The sequence below is a fragment of the Neovison vison genome, chromosome 13 (genome assembly GCF_020171115.1).
Source record: "Neovison vison isolate M4711 chromosome 13, ASM_NN_V1, whole genome shotgun sequence".
Lineage (NCBI taxonomy): Eukaryota > Metazoa > Chordata > Mammalia > Carnivora > Mustelidae > Neogale > Neogale vison.
In genome coordinates, this window is record NC_058103.1 from 62,136,894 (window position 1) to 62,156,602 (window position 19,709).

At 33.5% G+C, this 19,709-nt stretch overlaps 1 protein-coding gene across 11 annotated transcripts in view; it reads left to right on the top strand.

Moving 5' to 3' along the window:
• The window catches only part of RALGAPA1 (Ral GTPase activating protein catalytic subunit alpha 1), a 267,907-nt gene extending 248,449 nt beyond the window's left edge, over positions 1–19,458 (top strand). For 5 of the 11 annotated variants that reach the window (XM_044232085.1, XM_044232087.1, XM_044232091.1 and 2 more), the window contains 3 exons: positions 9,194–9,318; positions 12,876–12,878; positions 18,086–19,458. In XM_044232085.1, the coding sequence (XP_044088020.1) occupies positions 9,194–9,318; positions 12,876–12,878; positions 18,086–18,234 (277 nt within the window). In that variant the 3' untranslated portion in view covers positions 18,235–19,458. Of the gene's footprint in view, positions 1–9,193; positions 9,319–9,917; positions 9,949–12,875; positions 12,879–16,169; positions 16,235–18,085 lie in introns of all 11 variants that reach the window. The other 6 variants (XM_044232086.1, XM_044232094.1, XM_044232095.1 and 3 more) reach the window with 5 other exon arrangements.
• The last annotated feature ends 251 nt before the right edge of the window (positions 19,459–19,709 follow it).

Here is a 19,709-nt window from a genome sequence, read left to right on the forward strand (position 1 = left end):
GAACTGCCCATTTAACTCTCTGTGGGAAGGAAGCCCAGAGAGCATTCACAATGGTACCATTGTCGAGTTGCAAACTGCTCTGAACAGCTTGACAGCACTAGGGAGGAGGGGAAGGGGTTGCTTTACTAATTGCTATTCAGAAAAGAGAAGGAGCAAAAATAGCTGTTGTAGAACTGATGTTTCTACATTTACTTACTCTTGATAGGAGTGTTGACTTTTATTTAGCACATACCTACTATAAAAAGAAAGCAAATAAATATATTTAAGCAACCACCTGTAGTAATTCCTTGTTAACATGGCATTATCCATTTTAAAACCACCAGATTATAACAGAGCAAAAGTCAGTTTTGATATATTTTTTATGTTTAGATGAAAATGGATTTAAACTAGCACAGTCCGTATATCAGATAAAGTTAAACACAAATTTGGCTTAATTTCCTTTATACTGTGGGTTTTTTTTTAGAATTTCCAAATATGTGAATACCTACAAGCTACATTAATATAGAAATGTAAATTAATCTTATGCATAACAATTGCAAGTGCTAAAAATAAACTGTAAATAAACTAGTCCTCAAATCTTACAGTTAAATACCAGATTTATCATTTAAATGAATAGCTGGTAACTATTTCAATCATTTCTGGTTCTCTATCTCCTTGAAGTCTGTTGCAGGTATATTTAAAAATAAGAGGGATGTTTCCCTTTTTATGAAGCATTGTATGCCCTGGTATTTGTATAAACACTACTGCTGGCCTTTCCTTTTTTTCTGGTTGGTCTAACCAAGTATTTGGTGCTTCTGATGCAAAGAAACAATGATCTACTTCAGCTTACTTCAGCCTCCAGGATCCTGACCCTATAGCATATTTCCATAGATGATGATTTCAGCTGAACCTAAGTTGACTAAATTATATTGCAGTATTACAATTTCTGCAACATGTCCGTTAATTTATAAATTTTTTTAAATGGGATAGTCTTGCTAAGTTGGAGAAAAATCAAATGCATGTTTGTGAAATAGTAACAGTCTGTAAAATTTACTAGTCGTCCATCTCCTCATGTCCCCTTAAACGCTGTTAGTAAATGGGCACCAGTGCAGTATTTCAAAAACAGTAATTCATTGTATGCCCATTCTTCCTTTTACTGCAGAATAGATTATATTTAAGTCAAGATTAATGGGTAGATTTTGATGTTAAAGTCCAGTCTCTAAGCCCATAATTCCCTAGGGGCATATAGTGCATTAGTTTAAGCCAATATACTGTTTATCATAGATTCTATGACACAGTCTTAAATGACAGTTTGTTGTACTTTGTAACTACTTACCATGATAATAAATCACTTTTTCTGTACTCCTGATAATTAGAGTATTTAAACAAAATCTTAATTATGTTAGTACACATTTAGGTAGAGATAACACATAAGTAATTGTACACTGTAAAATTTCACTTACTTTTTTTCCCTTTTGTAATCTTCTAGCAAGAATCCAAGTTTAGTGTTTAGTTCAAACACATACATTTCCTCAATTTTAATGCACTGAAATTTTTGTTCTGAGAAGGAACAATACAAAGTGTTTTTAGTCATTCCCCAATGTTTATAAAAGTCTGAGACTAATACTTGTGATTCTGTTAACTATGAAAGTCTTGTTATTACTTAATGATAATATTTTCAAGTACATCTTACCAAGAATAAGAATCTAAAATTTTAACTTCATTAAATTTGAAATCTAAGTAACTCGGTTTTCTTTTAGGTGTTTTACTTCATACAACTTCCATGAAAGTGGAATATACATATTTCATAATCATGTTAGTGCTTTTTAGAAACCACCAGTGATTATTGGATTATTAAATCAGGAAGGATTTTCAGAACCTTTAGGGAGGTTTAAATTTTTAATCCTATTTATTTAAGGTTAATCTTTTTAAATGTATTTACATGAACTTTGGTAGAATTGGTCTTATCAACTTTTTACTTAATGTTTTCATTTAGTAATTGACTGATTTATGAGCAATTATATATGGTCCAAATTTTATTCAACTCCAGCTTTCAATAATAGGACTATCCTCACACTGCCTTAGCACCTGTTATGGATTTTGAGTCATCTGGCAGCCCATGGGACTTAGATAAAGAAGTACCAGGTGTCCTGCCTGTCTCCTAATTGAGACGCAGTGAAAACAATATAGACTTGGCAGTATGGTTAAAAGGATGGATTAAAGCCCAGCTTTGTCTACTCTGACAAATCACAGCTTTTCCTTCATTGCATAGATAGTAGCAACTACTAAAGAATTTCATTAGTATAATGCATCATAAAAATTATACACAATAATTTGTTATAACCTGTTGCAGACTTTCAGAAGAATTTCTATTAAGGTAGTACAAATAAACAATATTAATACCAAGATTCATTCCATTTACTTAGGGGAAATTTTTACTTTATGTGAACTACACTGCATGTGTCTTAAAGAAATTAGCTACTGTAGGAAAGAAATGGAGTATTAATTTACTAGATCTTGCTTTATAATGTAAGCAAGTATAGTTTACTCTCATCTTATAAATGAGGAGTGCCTAGGCCATGGGGTACTTAGTTGTCCTGTATATTTCAAGAAAATAGGACCTTTTACTACTGCTAATAGCCTGCTAATGTGATCCTTGAGATGTACTTACAAAATATATCTACATATATCCTGTATCTCCATAAAATTCTTATTTTTCAGTATTTCTCCAAGACCCTGTGTAATGACATTGCTTTAGAATATTTGAGGATATTTCAAGGCCTTTTAGAAGTAAAAATCCAAATGTGCTTTATTTTCTCATTTTTAATTAGAGCATGCCAAGGATTTTTCCTGTATTGTATACGATATCTAGTATATAAACAAACACTTTTCAAAAATGGCGGTCTTCAAATTTAAGCTAACAGTCTTTGTGCTGGCCATCCCTGAGCTAACTAAAATGTCTCTATGCCTTTTCTTTTCCCACACCAAACTGAAATCATTGAGATTGGATATAGAAAGAGCACTGGACTACTAAATGACCAAGGTTCTAGTGCCAACTCTACAGATCAGCAGCTTTGTTTTTCTAAGCAAATCTCTGTCTGTATTCTCCATCCAGGCAAAGCTTATTGCTGAATAAACATTTTGCAAATTTTGCTAACTTTCCTGAAAGTAATATTGGCAGATGATTGTTGTATCCTTCCTCTAGATCATACTGTCCTAAAATAGTCTCAATAAATGATGCCCTGGGATAAACCCTCTCAAGAGAGCCTTTTTCAAAACCTGAATATTTAAATTTCTGAATATTATTTTTCAAGAGTATTGTTACATCTATTCTTATAGTGTACCAGAGCAGTTTTAGAAATCTGCCTTAAAAATAGAGAGAGAAAGAAATCTGTCTAAAATGGTTTTGAAATTACCCTTCATGTGATTTTTATCTAAAGAGTTTCTCAGCATTTCTTCCCTTTCTCCTTTCTTTACAGAGGGCCACTGAAATGAACAGAATTAGTTTGTTAACTAAATTTCTTGCCTCATACCATTGTAGAATTTATGAAAATTTTAAAGATTTCTTTAAATTTAAAAAATTGTCACAACCAGTGGGGCAAAATATTTCAGTGCTAAATTGTAATGAGTTGTAATTACTTCCAAGATTTATAGAATTTCTGTTTAGGCATTTAGGATTTGGGGGGGAAGTTATTATTATTTAATATTAAACTTTATGTGTATATACATACATACATGTTTTATTCACTTTTTCCTCTTCCAAAGAAGGCAGCAAGATCAAGGGTAGGGGTGGAACCAAACTCTCACAGGAAGATTCAAGCTCTGTCTCTAAATCCAGTCATAGCAAAGTCCCAACTATATTGGCCCTAAAGGGTTTTGCTTCTGGAGAGCCAAACTGGGATTAATGGAAGGAGATTTTGTGTATAACGGTCTCCTTATCAACTATCAGACCAGCTTTATTCATTTCTTCTATAACATACTAACAGTCATTGAGTACTTCTGGGTCTTGTGTTAGGTGCTGGATATGTAAAAATAAAAAGGACATGGTCTCTGCTCCTATGATATTAGTCTCCCCACTTGGAAGACAAGCACAAAGAAAAAGGCATACTTAGTGTTTAACAACTGGCTCTGAGAACAGTGTGAGGCCCTGACTTGTGGCATTTGTCGAGTTCTGTGATGTAAGAACTCCTACCACAACCGTCTTACAAACTTGATGAATATTGTAAGTAGTGCTCTCCATATTTTAAGTCAGGAGGCAGAACTCTCCTCCCTCTTCCTACAATTACTGTTCTTGGAATCTTCCGTACAGAGAAGGGAGATAAAATCCTTAAGCGTTAAAACAGCAATGAAGCCACAGAAATATCTTGAGTGCAGGCAAGTGCTTACTAATTTAGGAATTTCAGAATGGGTCTTAAATCTCTGAGGCCATGATATGGAGTGTAGATATGAACACTTAACACTTTGCCTTTACTTATAAAGGAGCCAATATTTCTTTCTTGCTTAGGAAAGAAAACATTAAATCTGAACTTAAGAGGAAATTAAGCAGTGATAGGTCTCAGACATATACTTAAAATTGTAATTTTCAGAACTACTTTTGGTGAAAAATACTTCATACTCATTCTTGCTATGTACATTATACATACACACATACACTTGCATTTTTTGGAAATGTTACCAACTACAGTTGGTAGTTACCAATTACAGTTGAACTAAATGTTTATAAAACCTATTGGGCATGCTTTGGAATTAGTGATCACAAAACTGAAGGTTTTTCCCTTTAAGTAAAAGCAGTTCACAATTACATTCGATTATTAAGAAAATGGTTGTAGAGAATGAAAGGTTGTTGCTTCTTTAAAACCAAACCTACCTTTTCTATATCCTCCTTATGCATTGGTAAAATTGAGAAGTGTACTAATTATTCTTCTGTAGTAGCTTTTCCTCATATTGTCTTTTTCTCATGAGAAATCATTTTCTCTGTCATCAGAATAAGTCAAAAGTCTCTCTGTACATACCACAAACAAGAAATATTGTCAGAGTTCTTGCACATGAATGCAGGTATATTCCTTAAACAGATGCTGAAAATTGCCCTCAGGGAGACAGCACCTGCTATTTACAAAGACTTGAACCAAAAGTCAGAAAAACTATGTTTAACACAGATGTAGGCGGACTTTTGGGTTACCCTATATTTATATCCTTTATCTTCAGCATCCCTATTACATAAATAGGAGCAGGTGGTGGTATCCCCATTTAACATATACTGCTGCACGGAAAATTCATGCATCTCTTTCTAGGACCAGGCTGAAATTGAACCCCAGTTTCTTGACAGCTGGTATTGACACAATGACAGAGGGCCATAAATAATTTCATATGTAAGTTTAAAATCAAGAGTAGTTACCTAAAATGAATAACAGTGTTAATGTAAATAAAGCACAGATTAAAGTGTTTATACTAGAAAAAAATGTTTAATTCCCTTTATTATTTTTAGAATAGTAATATTCCTTCCCCCCTTTCCTGCTTCTGCAGAAAGTAGAAGGAAGGAGGATTAGTGGATAATTATATTGCTGTGATTGCAGCACCTGTGTGTTATTTCTTTTGATTGGCTAGTTCTGTATTAAAGATTCCTACCAGCTAAAAGTCTCCCTCATCAAGTGGTGTTTTATTAGCTAGTTTTGGCTTGGGTTGTTTTAAATTTACAACAAAAACCTTAATTCAACTTAGACTTGTACTTCAAATTTTACTTTGAATTTCTTTACCATTCCCTGTCATCTCACCCATTTGTTTTTTGTTTTTTTGTTTTTTTGTTTTTAATCTCAGTGCCAATGGCAACATGCACTCACAGTAGGAATAAAGCTTGAGCTATCCTGTTGTTGCTAGCGATCAAGTTTGTGTATGCCACTCAATTTATAGGTACTAATAACTCTTCCCTAGAGAGTTGCCTTTTAAGGAGTAAGTGTCTGATCTGTTATGAGGAGATAGAGGAATTAACCACTTTGGATTATGGTTACCATTTGCAGATGCTAACAACACTGTTTATTGTTTTAATTTTTTTTTCAGTATTCCAAAATTCATTGTTTATGCACCACACCAGTGCTCCATGTAATATGTGCTCTCCTTAATACCTACCACCAGGTTCACCCTACCCCCCTACCCCCTCCCCTCCAAAAACCTCAGCTTGTTTCTCAGAGTCCACAGTCTCCGATTTCCCCCAACTCACTTCTCCTCCCCATCTCCCAATGTCCTCTTTGTTATTCCTTATGCTCCATAAACTGATTTTTATCATCATCTCAATCACGAAATTTCCTGTTTATGGAACTGTGGTTTAAGTAGTTAGAGTTCCTTATATCTCTTTTCTAGAAGGGGGGAGGAATGTAAGTACTGTAGATTAGATTGGTTTGTTTCAATGTTGTTGATTTGGCTACCTCAAACTTGGAAAATTATAAAGAATATTTAGCTTTTAGAAGGTGAGTTACCATAGACAACCCCCCAAAAAGGAACTTGCAGACATTAGCCTGCCTAATTTGTGAAAAGTGCTATGGTTTTTCATTTAAATTTAACCACTAATTTTTTCACTGACTCTGACACCTAGACTTGAACTTTTAAAAACCATTTTAGAGCATCATTTTAAGATTTTTTTAACTAAAAAGAAAATCTGTGTTTTTATACAAAATGAATACATTGTAGCTGGGTAATTTCAGTTTATACAGCTTTCTTTATATTTGAGTTTCTTCGGAGTTTTGTAATAGTGAAAAAGAATTGTACTCCATATGTATTGTATGTAGATATTCATGCTTTTATTAAATTTTACTACACTGGAAGTACCCTCCCAGCCTTAGAAATATTAACATTTGCTTTCCCTCTGCCTAATTTTTTTGTGTAAACTCTAAATATAATAAGATAAAGTAAAATATTTCATTTATAGGTCCTCTGAAAGTAGAGCATTTTAAAAGCAGGTAGGTGTCTCCACCCTACTTTTCATGAAGCATTTTACCCATTCAAGCAGACTTTTAAAAACAGCTTGTTTTGATAGCAGACTGTTCTCCTGTGGGCCTTCAGCCTTTGCTTCCTGGCAGCACCTTTGGTGCGAAAAGAGAGTGATCAATTGGGAGACTATCAGTGCCAGCATGCATAGAGTGATAAGTTAACACACCACTGGGAATTTCTAGGGCCCACCAAGATACTTCACTTCTAATGTGCTAACAAGCTCATTTTTCTACCTCTTGCCTCTTCAGTTATTTTTTTTCTCAGAAGAGCTTAGAAGTTGAGTGCATCAGGCATAATGAAAAGCTCTGTAGGAGGGAGAAGCAATAACCCCATTTTTCCCTTTTCAGCCAAATAGAAAATTAGTTTCTGGTAATACACAAAGGCCAGTATTTTTTGTACAAGGGGCACTGCTGTGAATCAAAGGACTCTATTAACTGCAGAAAATTCGGCAGCTGTGAATCTCCCCCAATGAAAAAAGTACTTTCCAACAAGTTCTGAGATATGTGGTATTATTTAGATTGAACCATCAGTTTCATCCTCTTCCACTTATAACCATATACCTCCTTTTTAAAGTGTGCTATATTACTTTTCTAAGATAGCATTCAAAAGTATCTATGTTTCTTCCATAAAATCCTTTCCACTGATCATTTTAATATAGCATTTTCTCCTGAGAAGTAGAATTCTTCAAAGTTCAGTCCCAGTGTACAGAATTGAAAATAATGGGTGCCAAGAAATTAGAATTCAGATTTCAACATTTAATGCATAAAATAAGTTGTAATTCGAGAAGAGAGTACTCAAGCCGTTTAGAGGGCAAAAGACAGCACAGTCTAAGTACCTAATGAGTATAGTCTTACCTTTAACTCTTAGCTTTTTGCCTCTTCTTAATCAATAACCTTTTGTAAATGTAACTATGGCTGTGTTAGCTCCAACTGAATTATCACCTTAAATTATCTTCCTTACAAATTTTTTTTCTTGGCGTTGGTTGTAGGATTAGTTAACAATTTCTAGAAATGAAGAGCTACAATAATTGAATCGCAGTTTTAAAAAAAGAATAAAGAGTTCTGAGGAAAATAATGGGTTTTGAAAAATATTCAGTGATGAAAGAAAAATCAATAGGCAAATTTTTACTAGCCTTCATACTTACAGAAATGTCTTCTGTAAAGCCTGTCAACATAGCACACTGATACAGCAGGAAAACTTTTAAAAGTTGTAGAAGAAAGGTTAACTGATTTCTCAGTTCAGGAACTATACGACATGAAGTCAGCATGTGAGTTTTTCCTGATAATTGTATGTTGCTGCCTGCTGCTCTACATTTTGACAGCCATTTCCATAGTTGCTTTCGTGAACAACAGAAATATTCTCTCTCTTTCTCGCCCTCTCTGTGCTAACAGCACAATCAGGCCTGCTGAAACAGGAAGCCTGGAGAGGGTTGTTTCAAAGCAACAACACTTCAAGGTACTGGTTGCTTGTCAATAATATCAGAGAAGAAAATGTGGTGAAAGGGAAGTACAGTATTTTTCTGTCAGTGTCAGTGCCCTGTAGATGCTTTGTTAGACGGTATTTAGGAGTCCTGTGGACTCTTTGCAAATATTCCTGCTTGTTTCAGTGTTATAATTGACTAGATATTTTTTCCTGACATACAGATTCAACTGTGTATTTATCTTAACCACATGGAGTTATTCAAGGATTACAGCAACAGTAGTCTTCCATTCAAAATGAGAACAATTGTTGGGAAAATACAGGGATTTTAGAAAAAGAAGAAGATATGCAGGAATTTCTCACAATAAGTCTTTATAAATGAAAAATATAGAATTACAGACAGTATTTTAAGCAGCATTCTAATATTCATTGTGTGGCTTTTCAGAGTAACCTGCAGATTGAAGCCAATTTAATAAGATAAAATGAGCCTAGGCTGACCTGATAGCAGTTGAATCCTTTCTCAAGTAAATGGTTACCTTTCTTTCTTTGAACAGTTTAGTTATATTATCATTGTTTTCTAATAAATATCTCCCTCTTAAGGTGCCACATATAGTGGTATCACCTGAAGAGTAAACTTATGTTAAAAACAGTATTTTTTTGCTCTTTAAAAAGCCATACTTTGAAATGATATGTGAGAAGTGAATACATTTATTAAGAAGTAATAGCTTAGCAATCAGAGTAGTCCTTTTGGGTAAGTTCTATTCTTTTCCACTATAAGCTGCATTTATGTACATCCTTAACTGAAGGAAATCAGCTATGAAGAGAGAGCACGATACCTGCAAACAATTGTCCAGCACCATTTAGAACCAACAACATTTGAAGATTTTGCAGCACAGGTTTTTTCTCCAGCTCCCTACCATCACTTACCATCTGATGCCGGTAAGATGAAAAGCGAGTTATTAGTTACTTGTCATTACTGGAACTTGAAATGCAATACCCTTTTGTTCTAAACTCTTAAAATAGTAGAAAACTTGCTTGAATAAAACTCCAGTCATTGAAATACGTTTTTCATTTTTTAAGAGCTGAATTTGGCCTATAAATTTAATTTATGCTTTCTTTTACCTAAATGCAGTTCCTTTAGAAGTCAACAATCTTCATTAAAGTACGTGCACCACATTTTATCTGAGCTACTGGGCAGTGACTGTTGTGTTTCAGGGGATCATTACTGAAGTATCTGCAAAAGAAACACAAGTTGAGCACATACTCTTTCTTGCCTTTAGAGGATCAAATTTTATGGCCAAGAATATTGCCTTATGTCTGTAATTTTACAAATACAGTTAAACTGTCTAGATTTAGAAGTGCTTGGTACAGTAAATCATTTTTTAATATTTAAAGACTGTAAGAGGGTACTGCATTTTTACAAATAACTAATTTTGAAAAAAAAATCAGTAAGAAAATAAATTGACTCATGGCCTTCCTTTTCTGTGATACTTTGCACTCCTTATGATTGTTTCATTTATTTTATTTTCCCTCTTTAGATCATTAAATATCAGTTCTGTTTATCTGAAGGTAAGACAAAGTGTCAACCAAAACACCCTTTGTTCTTTCCCCATTTCCTTTTTTAAAAACTAGCAAGCACTAAGCTTGTAATTCAGACAATAAGCAAACTTAACATTGCCCTCATTCATACTAAACATTTCAGAAATTGTCACTAAATTTCTTCCAGAATTCTAGTTACTAACCCAGGTCTGCATGAAACACTAACCCTGGTTCTGGGATAAAAATAACTAATAATTAGAAGCAGCCGTTGGTTGAAATTAGTTACACCTTCTTGTATTGACTTTTTTTGTTTCTCAGCATGAAAAAAATAGTACTACTGAGCTGAAATGGTGTGTCTTTGTATTTTGTAATGTGTTGCATTGTTATTGGATATCTTAACTCATCATATACTTACTCTATTATGTGCCAAAGTACTAGGCACCTGAAATACAAAGATGACTATTTTAATGGTGTTCAAGGGAGCAGGAAAAAATAATATATTTGAAGCTCACCATAAGAAACCTTCAAATTCTCTTTATGATATGTAAGCTTTCTTTATATTAAATAAGTTTTAAGAGGCATAGTAGTCCTTTTCTGGCCTAGTTTATTTTGGGAAAAAAATAAAGTTTCCATTCCTGTCATCATTTAATTGGCCATTATAAATAATCTTACCAAAAAATTTTAGAGCCCTTTCCCAATTAATATAAAAGACCTACGAAAGAGGAAAATTATATAGACTAGGTTGATTCTTTTGAAAGAGAAAGAGGTTAAAATTGTCTTTAGATTTACTTCAGTGGATCAACAATCTAAAATAATAACTCAGTTTGGCATTAAGAATGATGCTTTAAAAAAGATACTAAACGCAAATTAATAAACAAAATAAAAACTAGTTAGGTACAACTGGAAATTTAATTTTTTAGTAAGAGACTATCTGAGAAATACCAGACTACATTATTAAAACAGGTGTGAATAACACTTTCATATATCACATAGTTGAATCATAAGTTTCACAACTGAAAAATATTGATAATAAGAATATTCAGATTAACTTTCCTCCTTACATTTATAAAAGCCATCAGTTTTCATGTTGTAGTTGTTTATCAACTGGAGTTCTTCATATACCTCTTCTTACTTAGTGTCCTCATACTGTGTATATTATCCTGCACATTTGGCCAGATATATAATATGGGATAGTAGTATTCTTGGCTTTTTGAGACAGAGCAACAAAGTCAAGGTTCTATTGGCTTCATTTTTCATGTATTTTACTACTTCATTAAAATTTCATTATCTCAATAGTAATGAAGATGTGAATTTTAACATAAACTTAATACTATGCTACAAATTATTTTTAGGTAATTTTTTTTAGTTGTCTTTGCCCTTAGGAACCATTAAAAAACATGCAGTCTAAGTTTTTAAAAGGATGTTTTTATCTGTAAATAACTCGTTCCAGTATTACTGAATGTATTTGGAGGGTTTTTTGAGGTTTGGTTTTTTTGCAGACTCTAATACTTAGAAAAGATAAAATATTTTTTATCAGAGTGGTTCTCAATTCAACACAATACTAAAAAAGCGAAATATTTGCTCCTTCTGTAGGAGCAAAAACATTATGACATCTGAAGAACGATTATCTTTTTCTTCTGGTCATCTCAGATTTTGATTATCCTACCATAAACCACTTCATACACATAGAACTCCCTTTAAAGCTGTAAGTTGAAGTGGGAGAAAGAAGAATCGAATGTTGATCATCAACAGCAATTATGAATGCATTTCTTCAATGTGACAACTAAATTTTATTATTATGCTAAAAAAGTAAAAGTGAACCTAAAAAACTTCACACTATTATGTAATTTTTGCAAACCATAAGTCAGGTCCCTATTGCTATTATGTACATAATACATTCGATTCTCCTATACATATTCCATATGCATAATGATATGCTAAATGATAACAAATGCAGTAATTTAAAATTAAGTTTTAAAGAAATGCAGTATGATCATATAATAAATATATTCTTTCTAGCCAGTCCTATTATATAATTCCATTCTGTAGCATAGTGTGGAAAAATACCTTTTTTTTTTTTTTTTCTTTTTTTAAGTTTCCTTAACTTGGTTCAAGATGATCTAAAACCTGCTTTCTGGTTAACACTAATGTACCAGCTGTTTGAATTGAAATCCTAGAGAAGATTATTCTGGATAATTTTTAGTATTATTTAAATAAGTATGAAAAATATTTTTGGTGTATCATAGTTGATCCATAAATTTCATAACTGTATTTTCTCAAAATGGACTCTGTGACAGTAGACTGATACTTAAGGGAAATTATTTTTATCCCTAAGGTCATTGAAGGAGATATTGTGATGTCACACTTTGTTGATCTCCTGTAACTACATTAAACCATTATTAGATTTTTCTTGTCCTTTATTTTAAAAAAAAATTACAGGAAAAAAATCCCTTTATCTTTGTCAGGCATGTGTGTGGAAAATATCAAAAGTTTTACAGTGACCTCCTTTTTAAACTTTTTTTTATATTTATGAACATCTCTCCTCTGACTCTAAACTTTAAAGTGAAATTACTCCTTTCTTTCACCAGAGTACACTGGTAACCAGTTCAAAATTTAGATATTCTTTCCTAACATCACATTCAAGTCTTTTTTTTTTTAAATAAAATTCTAGAATGCCAGCAACAAAAGAAACAAGATCATGTTTTGCTGAAGGTACACAGTAAATATTAATTAAATTGTCTTCCTCTATGTCAACATCAAAAATATACCTATGATTTCTTCCAGTATTAATGTCTTTTTTACTGTGATCAGCCACAAATATTTTGAATGCTTATGGTGTAGTATATCTAGAATTACCTCTAGTATTCTGTTATTTTAATTGAGTGAATACCTCCCTTCGTATTTATTGTTTTTCTACAAATTAAGTTAGAAATTTTAGCACTCTAAATATTAGAGAGTTGGTTGGTGTTTTTCCTCTATTATGCATCTATGTATTCATACACACATAAATATATGTGTATTTCTACATACAGACCAATTTAGGTTCCTTTAGGTTACATAGAGGTTCCTATTTAATGAAAATTAGTAGTTAGATTCAAATATTTCTTTGCCATGAAAATAAGAGATAATCTAGGTAAAGTGATGGTGAAGACCTAGAGTAGCATCCGATCTTCATTCTAATTTCAGTTTTGTAGTTAATTCACAAAATCTGTATTGCCACATGCAGATGGGATAGTATTATGATGGTCATATCTATCTCTTTGGATCTTCAAATCATCAAAATTTAACCATTGTTTAGATAACCTTATAAAATTGGTGTCCCTCTTTAAAAGTTATTTTAAACTCTCCTCCCCTTCCCAGGCTTTGAAATGATCTGAAAGAACACAATGTAGCCCCTCAGAAGATAGTTACTTAAGTATATCCTAAATATTATTTTTAAGTTGCCAATTATCAGTTTCCTTCAACATATAACAGAAGCTATATATTTGTTTGCTTTGTTTTTAAAACAGATTCCTGATCATATTTATGAATCACTAGGCTAGCCTGAAATTACAAGGAGCCAAATTGTATCCTGTTTTCAGCATTTTGAACTTGAAAATTTGGCTTATTATGTGTTGTCTGAGAGGCAAATAATATCAGTCTTAAAGTCCCATTAACCTTTTGTGACAATAATTACTAGGTTCAGTTTCCACATAGAACATTCATTCAGATGTAAAATTTTTGTAATGAAAATAATAAAAGAATAATTGAACAATTACTGAGTGCTAGGCACTGTGCTAAGTACTATACATACATTCTCTCATTTAATCTTCATGCAGTTCTATGGGAGGGTGGGGGAAAAGCTTACCCAGAGTCACCTGATTCTTGGTAAAGCCAAGTCTGACTTCAGAGTCAGGGTATTATATGTACTATTACTTATGTACTTACCATGTAATCTAAATATTTTCAGTCCCTTCTTGCTGTTGAGAGAGAGAAATTTCCCTACAACCTGTCATATTTACAAGTTAGAAATTGTTGAAGCTTATTTTAAAAACTACATTTCTACCCACTGGAAAAAAATCAGTTTTTTTGTTTGTTCATTTGTTTGTTTGTTTTTAAATAGTTTGTTTGTTTTTAAGGTTGCCATGGGAGAGGTATGGGCTTTGGAATTAGACTGATCTGGATTTAAATCCTAATTCTTTCATTTATTATCCACAAAATCCAGTTTCTCTATTTGTAAGGAGATAAAATATGACAAGCTCTAGACTAATATGTTCTAAGTCTGCCATAATGGCAGTTTTTGAATATTTTCAAAATTAAACCACTTTGTTTGCCTGTATTCCTGTACTGTTTAATTTTAGGGGTGCCTGGCTGGTTCAAACAGTAGGGCATGTGACTCTTGATCTCAGGGTCATAGTTCAAGCCCCATATTGGGCATAGGAATTACTTAAAAAAAAAAAAAATCATATATTGTTTCCTTTATGACATCAGTAGTGGTGCATACATGCTAATCTTAATCACTAATCAACTACTTTAACAATATTAAGGCAGTAAGATTACTGGGGTAGTCTATAAGTTTTAATAAGTAAGGTTATATTTTATAGGAATATCAGCACAAGAGAGGATAAATTCTTTTAACTTCCTCAAAACAAAACAGTATATTGTGTTTTCCACATTTCAGTGGTTATATTTTATAAGTGGTCATTTTCATATTCCTAACTTCTGTCCCTTATAGTCCTTATCTGTTTTGATCCAAAGTCTATTAAATTTTACTCTTATCTGTTTGGTAGCTTATTATATAGCTACACTTACTGTGAACCTGCTATTTGCCAGGATCTTTGCATATGTAGTCATTCATCCCTCACAACTTTGAAAAATACTACTATTATCTCCATTTTACAAAAACAAAACAAAATGAAAAACCTCTTGGATCAGTTTGCCCAAGATCCAATAGCTAGTAACATGCCAGATTTGGCATTTAACCTGGGCCTGTCTAATGCATGCCCATGTTCTTCCTAACACATCACAGTGCCTCTTAATTCAGTATTCACTAGAACTGCTTTCAAAGTCACAATATTTTTTTAAAGGCTATTATTTACCCAATAACTTCAGTAGTTTAAGCCAGTCATACCTGTCAACAAGCAGTACAAACAAAGCCACAATAAAGAACAATCCACTGAGTTCCCTTTTATAATCTGTATAGACTCCCAAAGTTATATTTAGCATGTTACTTGTAATAGTTCATTGTAACCACTGCACAATATATGAATCAATTACACCATCAAGATAAACTGTGTACTGACAACTATAAGAATGTTAGAGATACAGTATGAACAGATATAGGAGCCCACAGATACTTGCCACTTGAGGATTTATTAATAATTGAAGTGATTAAATAAAGCAACATTCTTTATGACTCATGTGATAGAAATCAATACTTGGGCAGAATAGGGTGTGTAATGAAGAAGGGTAGGTATCACTATATTCTTTTACATCTAAAAACTGAGATCTGTCCTCTGTAAAGTATGGAGTTGAATATGCTGAATATATACCACAAATACTATTTGCCAAAACATGAGGAGGAACTGATAAGCTGTATACCACATACACTAAAAAGCCTGATTTGACTCCCAGTTTATTGAAGGGGGATTTCACACTGCAGGCATAATTGCTATTTTTGAAGAAAATATTCTATAATTTTAGCATCCTCTAAAGCAATATTCTCCAGTAAAACTTTCTATGACGATGGAAATGCACTATAGCTGCATAGTCCATTTTGGTTGGCTCTAACCACATGTGGCTGCCCAGCACTTAAAATGTGGCTAGTACTCCAATGACCCACATTTTAATTTTTACTTAATGTTAATTTTTAATTAATTTTAATGTGACTATGCTTACTGTCTTGGACAGTACAGCTCTGGAGATTTTATGATTTAGTGATTAGTATAACCTGCCCCCCAGTACAATGAACACTTTAAAAGATAGATGTTTATAGAATCTCTCATAGACTTTTTTTCTTTTCTTTTTTTTCCTATTTGAACTTGTTAGTTGGTAAGTATAACATTTGAATTTACAAAGCATTGTCCACTGTGAAACACCATCACCCTAATGCATTGCATGCCCAATTTCATAATAAAAACTTGATTACTCTTTTCTCTGCTCCTTGGTTAACACTTGTACAATTCTGCACTGTGTCTCTCATATCTGTTATCTGTCTTCTCTTTTGTTTTCTCACTTCTGCTCGCTACTCCATTTCTTCATTCACAACAAAGAAAGAAATGCAGTGATAGTTCTCTTCCTCCCAAAACCTCCGCTAGAAAACATTGGCCATCTCAAGGTAAACAGCTATGGGAAGGCCTCTCATTATTGGCCGGGAATAATATGCATATCAGAAAAGCATGAGCTATCGCTCTTCACCTTCCTTCTGCCATCCATCTGCAGTGCTTCCCTAAAAAGGGCCATGGATTCACATTCTCCTCTAGGTTTTCCAGTATGGGTCCAGTATGAACCAATTCAGATCTTCAGGAAGAGTAAAGGTGAACAGAAATATATTTCCTTCTCCTTGTATTTTGAAGGCCAACCTCATTTCACTTAGAAAAGAAAGAATGTTGGAGAAATTACTTTGAAAAGAAAGACAATTAACGTGGATTCCAAGTAGTGAGAAAATACTTCTTCCCTATGTTTGTTCTTAAGTATGATTATATCATTTCACCTTAAAAACAGTTTGAAGGGTTCTACCAAGATAGATTCTTAGTAATATATCTCTATAAGATCAGTACCCCTTATTGAACAGTTTTGATTGTTCAGTAGCTATAACTTCAATTTAGGCCCAAATGTGTCATTAAATGGAAGTGTTAGTATGATTGTTTCCATGCTTGAAATTTCTATGAGGTGCTACCTTGGCTAACAAACATGCCAAAAGTTTTCCTGCAGAGTGAGGAGATGTGTAATAAGCCTGCAACCTGTGTGATGTGTGTGTCTGTGACATAAAGAAAATGTTCACATATGTAAGGCCCAGAAAATCTGGTTTAAAGTACCTTAAAATACACAGAATTTTTTAAATTGTATGTTTGCAGATTTTTTTTTTGAAGGGCTTTTATTGTTTATGTAATTTTTTATACTACGTATTTGGGAGCCTACCATGTGCCAAGTTTTGTAGGATTACTGTAAAAGAATCATAATTCATAGAATAAAGTGCAGGGGTGCCTGGATGGCTCAGTGGGTTAAAGCCTCTGCCTTGGGCTCAGGTCATGATCCCAAGGTCCTGGGATTGAGTCCCACATCAGGCTCTCTGCTCATCGGGGAACCTGCTTCCTCCTCTCTCTCTGCCTGCTTCTCTGCCTACTTGTGAGCTCTGTCTGTCAAATAAATAAATAAAATCTTTAAAAAAAAAAAAAGAAAAGAAAGAAATAAAGTGCAGAGGTAAAGAAATATTTCGTAAATGACACAGAAAATTTTCCAATTTGAATTTGTGTTTGCTTCTAAATTTTTGTATCTTTATTCTATTGGTTACCTACTTGCTGTGACTAGATAGAATAACTACAAAAATTTAAGTTAAGGAAAACAAAAGCATTGCTTAGCTCTTAAATGGAGACATTTTGAGGGGTCAGTTTGTCTTTTTTTTTTTTAAATTTAAATTTCAGGTAAGAGTTCTTGTGCTAGTCCTTCTCCCAGGAGTTTATCTTGCTCCTTTCTAAAAGTGTATTTAAATACCCAGCATAGTGTTGAATTCCTTTTTAGAACCATTTGGTACTATTAATTTCAAGTTTGAGCAGGAAAGGCCCTTTCCTTGGTTATAACCTATACCCCAGAGACAGGAATTGGTCCTTCTCACCTGCTTCTTAAGCCCTTCCCTGCATGTTAATGATGCTTTGGATCCCTGTTCTGTCTGGCCCAAAGATTTTGCTTCCAATTGCTTTTTTCCGAGGAGCTCTCTGATTAGTTCTGGCTCTGGAAATAATGATTGGTGCTTTCTTGCTAATATGATTACCTGAGCTACCAGATTACTGGGGTTTAAATAAAATGTTAGTAGGCTGTTCTAACAGGCAAGTTTTGCTCTTTATTTTTTTCCCCTCAAAAGACTTCAGTAAGGGTTGGGACTCATGCTACAAATCAGTAGCAGAGAGATTCTTTCTTATGAGATGAGATGCCGGACGACTTGGACTAATGCTCTTGCTGTTTCCCACAGGCTCCTACCCAGAGATTCTATCCAGTGAAACTCCCACAGCAACGCAGGTAGACGGGGCTGACCTGGCCTCTCCAATGTCTCCTCGATCTAGCAAAAGCCGCATGTCCATGAAGCTGCGTCGATCCTCTGGTTCAGCCAATAAATCCTAAGGAGACAAGGAGCCTAGCAGTATAATCAGCAGTAACCACCTTAGCATGAACATAGTGTTAACCCTTTCAGGCCTTCGTGTTTGCCATAACCTGCATGTTTCTTCCTGAACATTTATTTTAGAAAACACTGGATTTAAATAATTTGTAACTTAATATTTTAGATTTGGGTTGTTTATTCAGTTATTTTCCCCCACACAGTCTAAGCTGCCATATTGGGGGGGGGTGGAGTTTTATTCCACACCCTTTACCTTCCTGGATAATTATGTCTAAGCAGTTTCACTTTTAACTTCATGATTAACTTTGAGCCAAACTATAATTGGACAGATAGTCTCATTATTTTATTTATCGTGCCCTATTGCAACTTTATGGCTCAGTAAATACATAATTTTTTTTACAAATGTAAATTTTAAAATTTAAGCATTTGTAAAGTTACAACAAAAGTTGCAAATCTTAATAATAGGATATTATGGATTATTTATGTTACGAAATTAAAACGCTTAAAATAAATGGTCTTTTAGCATCTCAAATTCCAACTGACATAATTTTAGCATTAACTTTTTCTTCCCAAAGCAATGCCTCATTTCTTGGCTGTGCAGATGATGTCATGATATATCTCATATCCAGAAAAATCACTGTGCTGACCTTTAATTTGTGTTTAGCTTCCAAATATTTTTCTAATGTTTTGCTTTTTAAATGGTATCACTGTTAAATGCCATTTTTGTTTTGAGATTGTGGCCCTGTATATTGGCTGCTGGATCCTGGTATATCCGTGTTCTTTCCTGAGTACCAAAAGGAGGGTAATTGAGGGGGATGGAGAGGAAGAAAAAAAAGAAAGAAAAAACTTTTCTGATACAAATGTGTTGCTTAAATTATGTGTACTTTAAAAGAAAAGGGAACATGACCCAGGAGTCTAAATTAAATCTAATATTATTAATACTGAACTTGCTGGTGCAGGTTGGTATTCATTCCACCCTCCAGAAATATTTTCCTACAGTAAATAAGCTGCTCACATTTTGTTCATATTTTGTTTTGAACGGATTTCTCCTAAGGAAATGTAGCATGACATCAGTACTAACTGCATGTGTAAATACATCATACGGGCAAACTATAAAATATAAATTATGTATCATCATTCATGTAGTATCTACAAATTTGTAACAGTGAAAGAAAAAGATATGGTATTTAATAATACAATAAAAATATTCTTATCACTTACATCCATGACATTTATATTTCTCTTGTCTATTTGTCTTTAATATGTTTTCAGGCTTAATAAGCAGAACTGTATGATTAATGGAGAGATATATAAGCATAAACCTAGGTTATCTTAGCAAATCATGAAAAAGGAATTTGAATTCCCTTGTTAGGATACACCCCAACTTCTCAGAGATTTTACCATAGTCACTGAAAATGCAGGCAATTTTACCTTCATAACGGCTAGCCGGAATGTTTACCCAGTGCACTTGGTTAAAGCA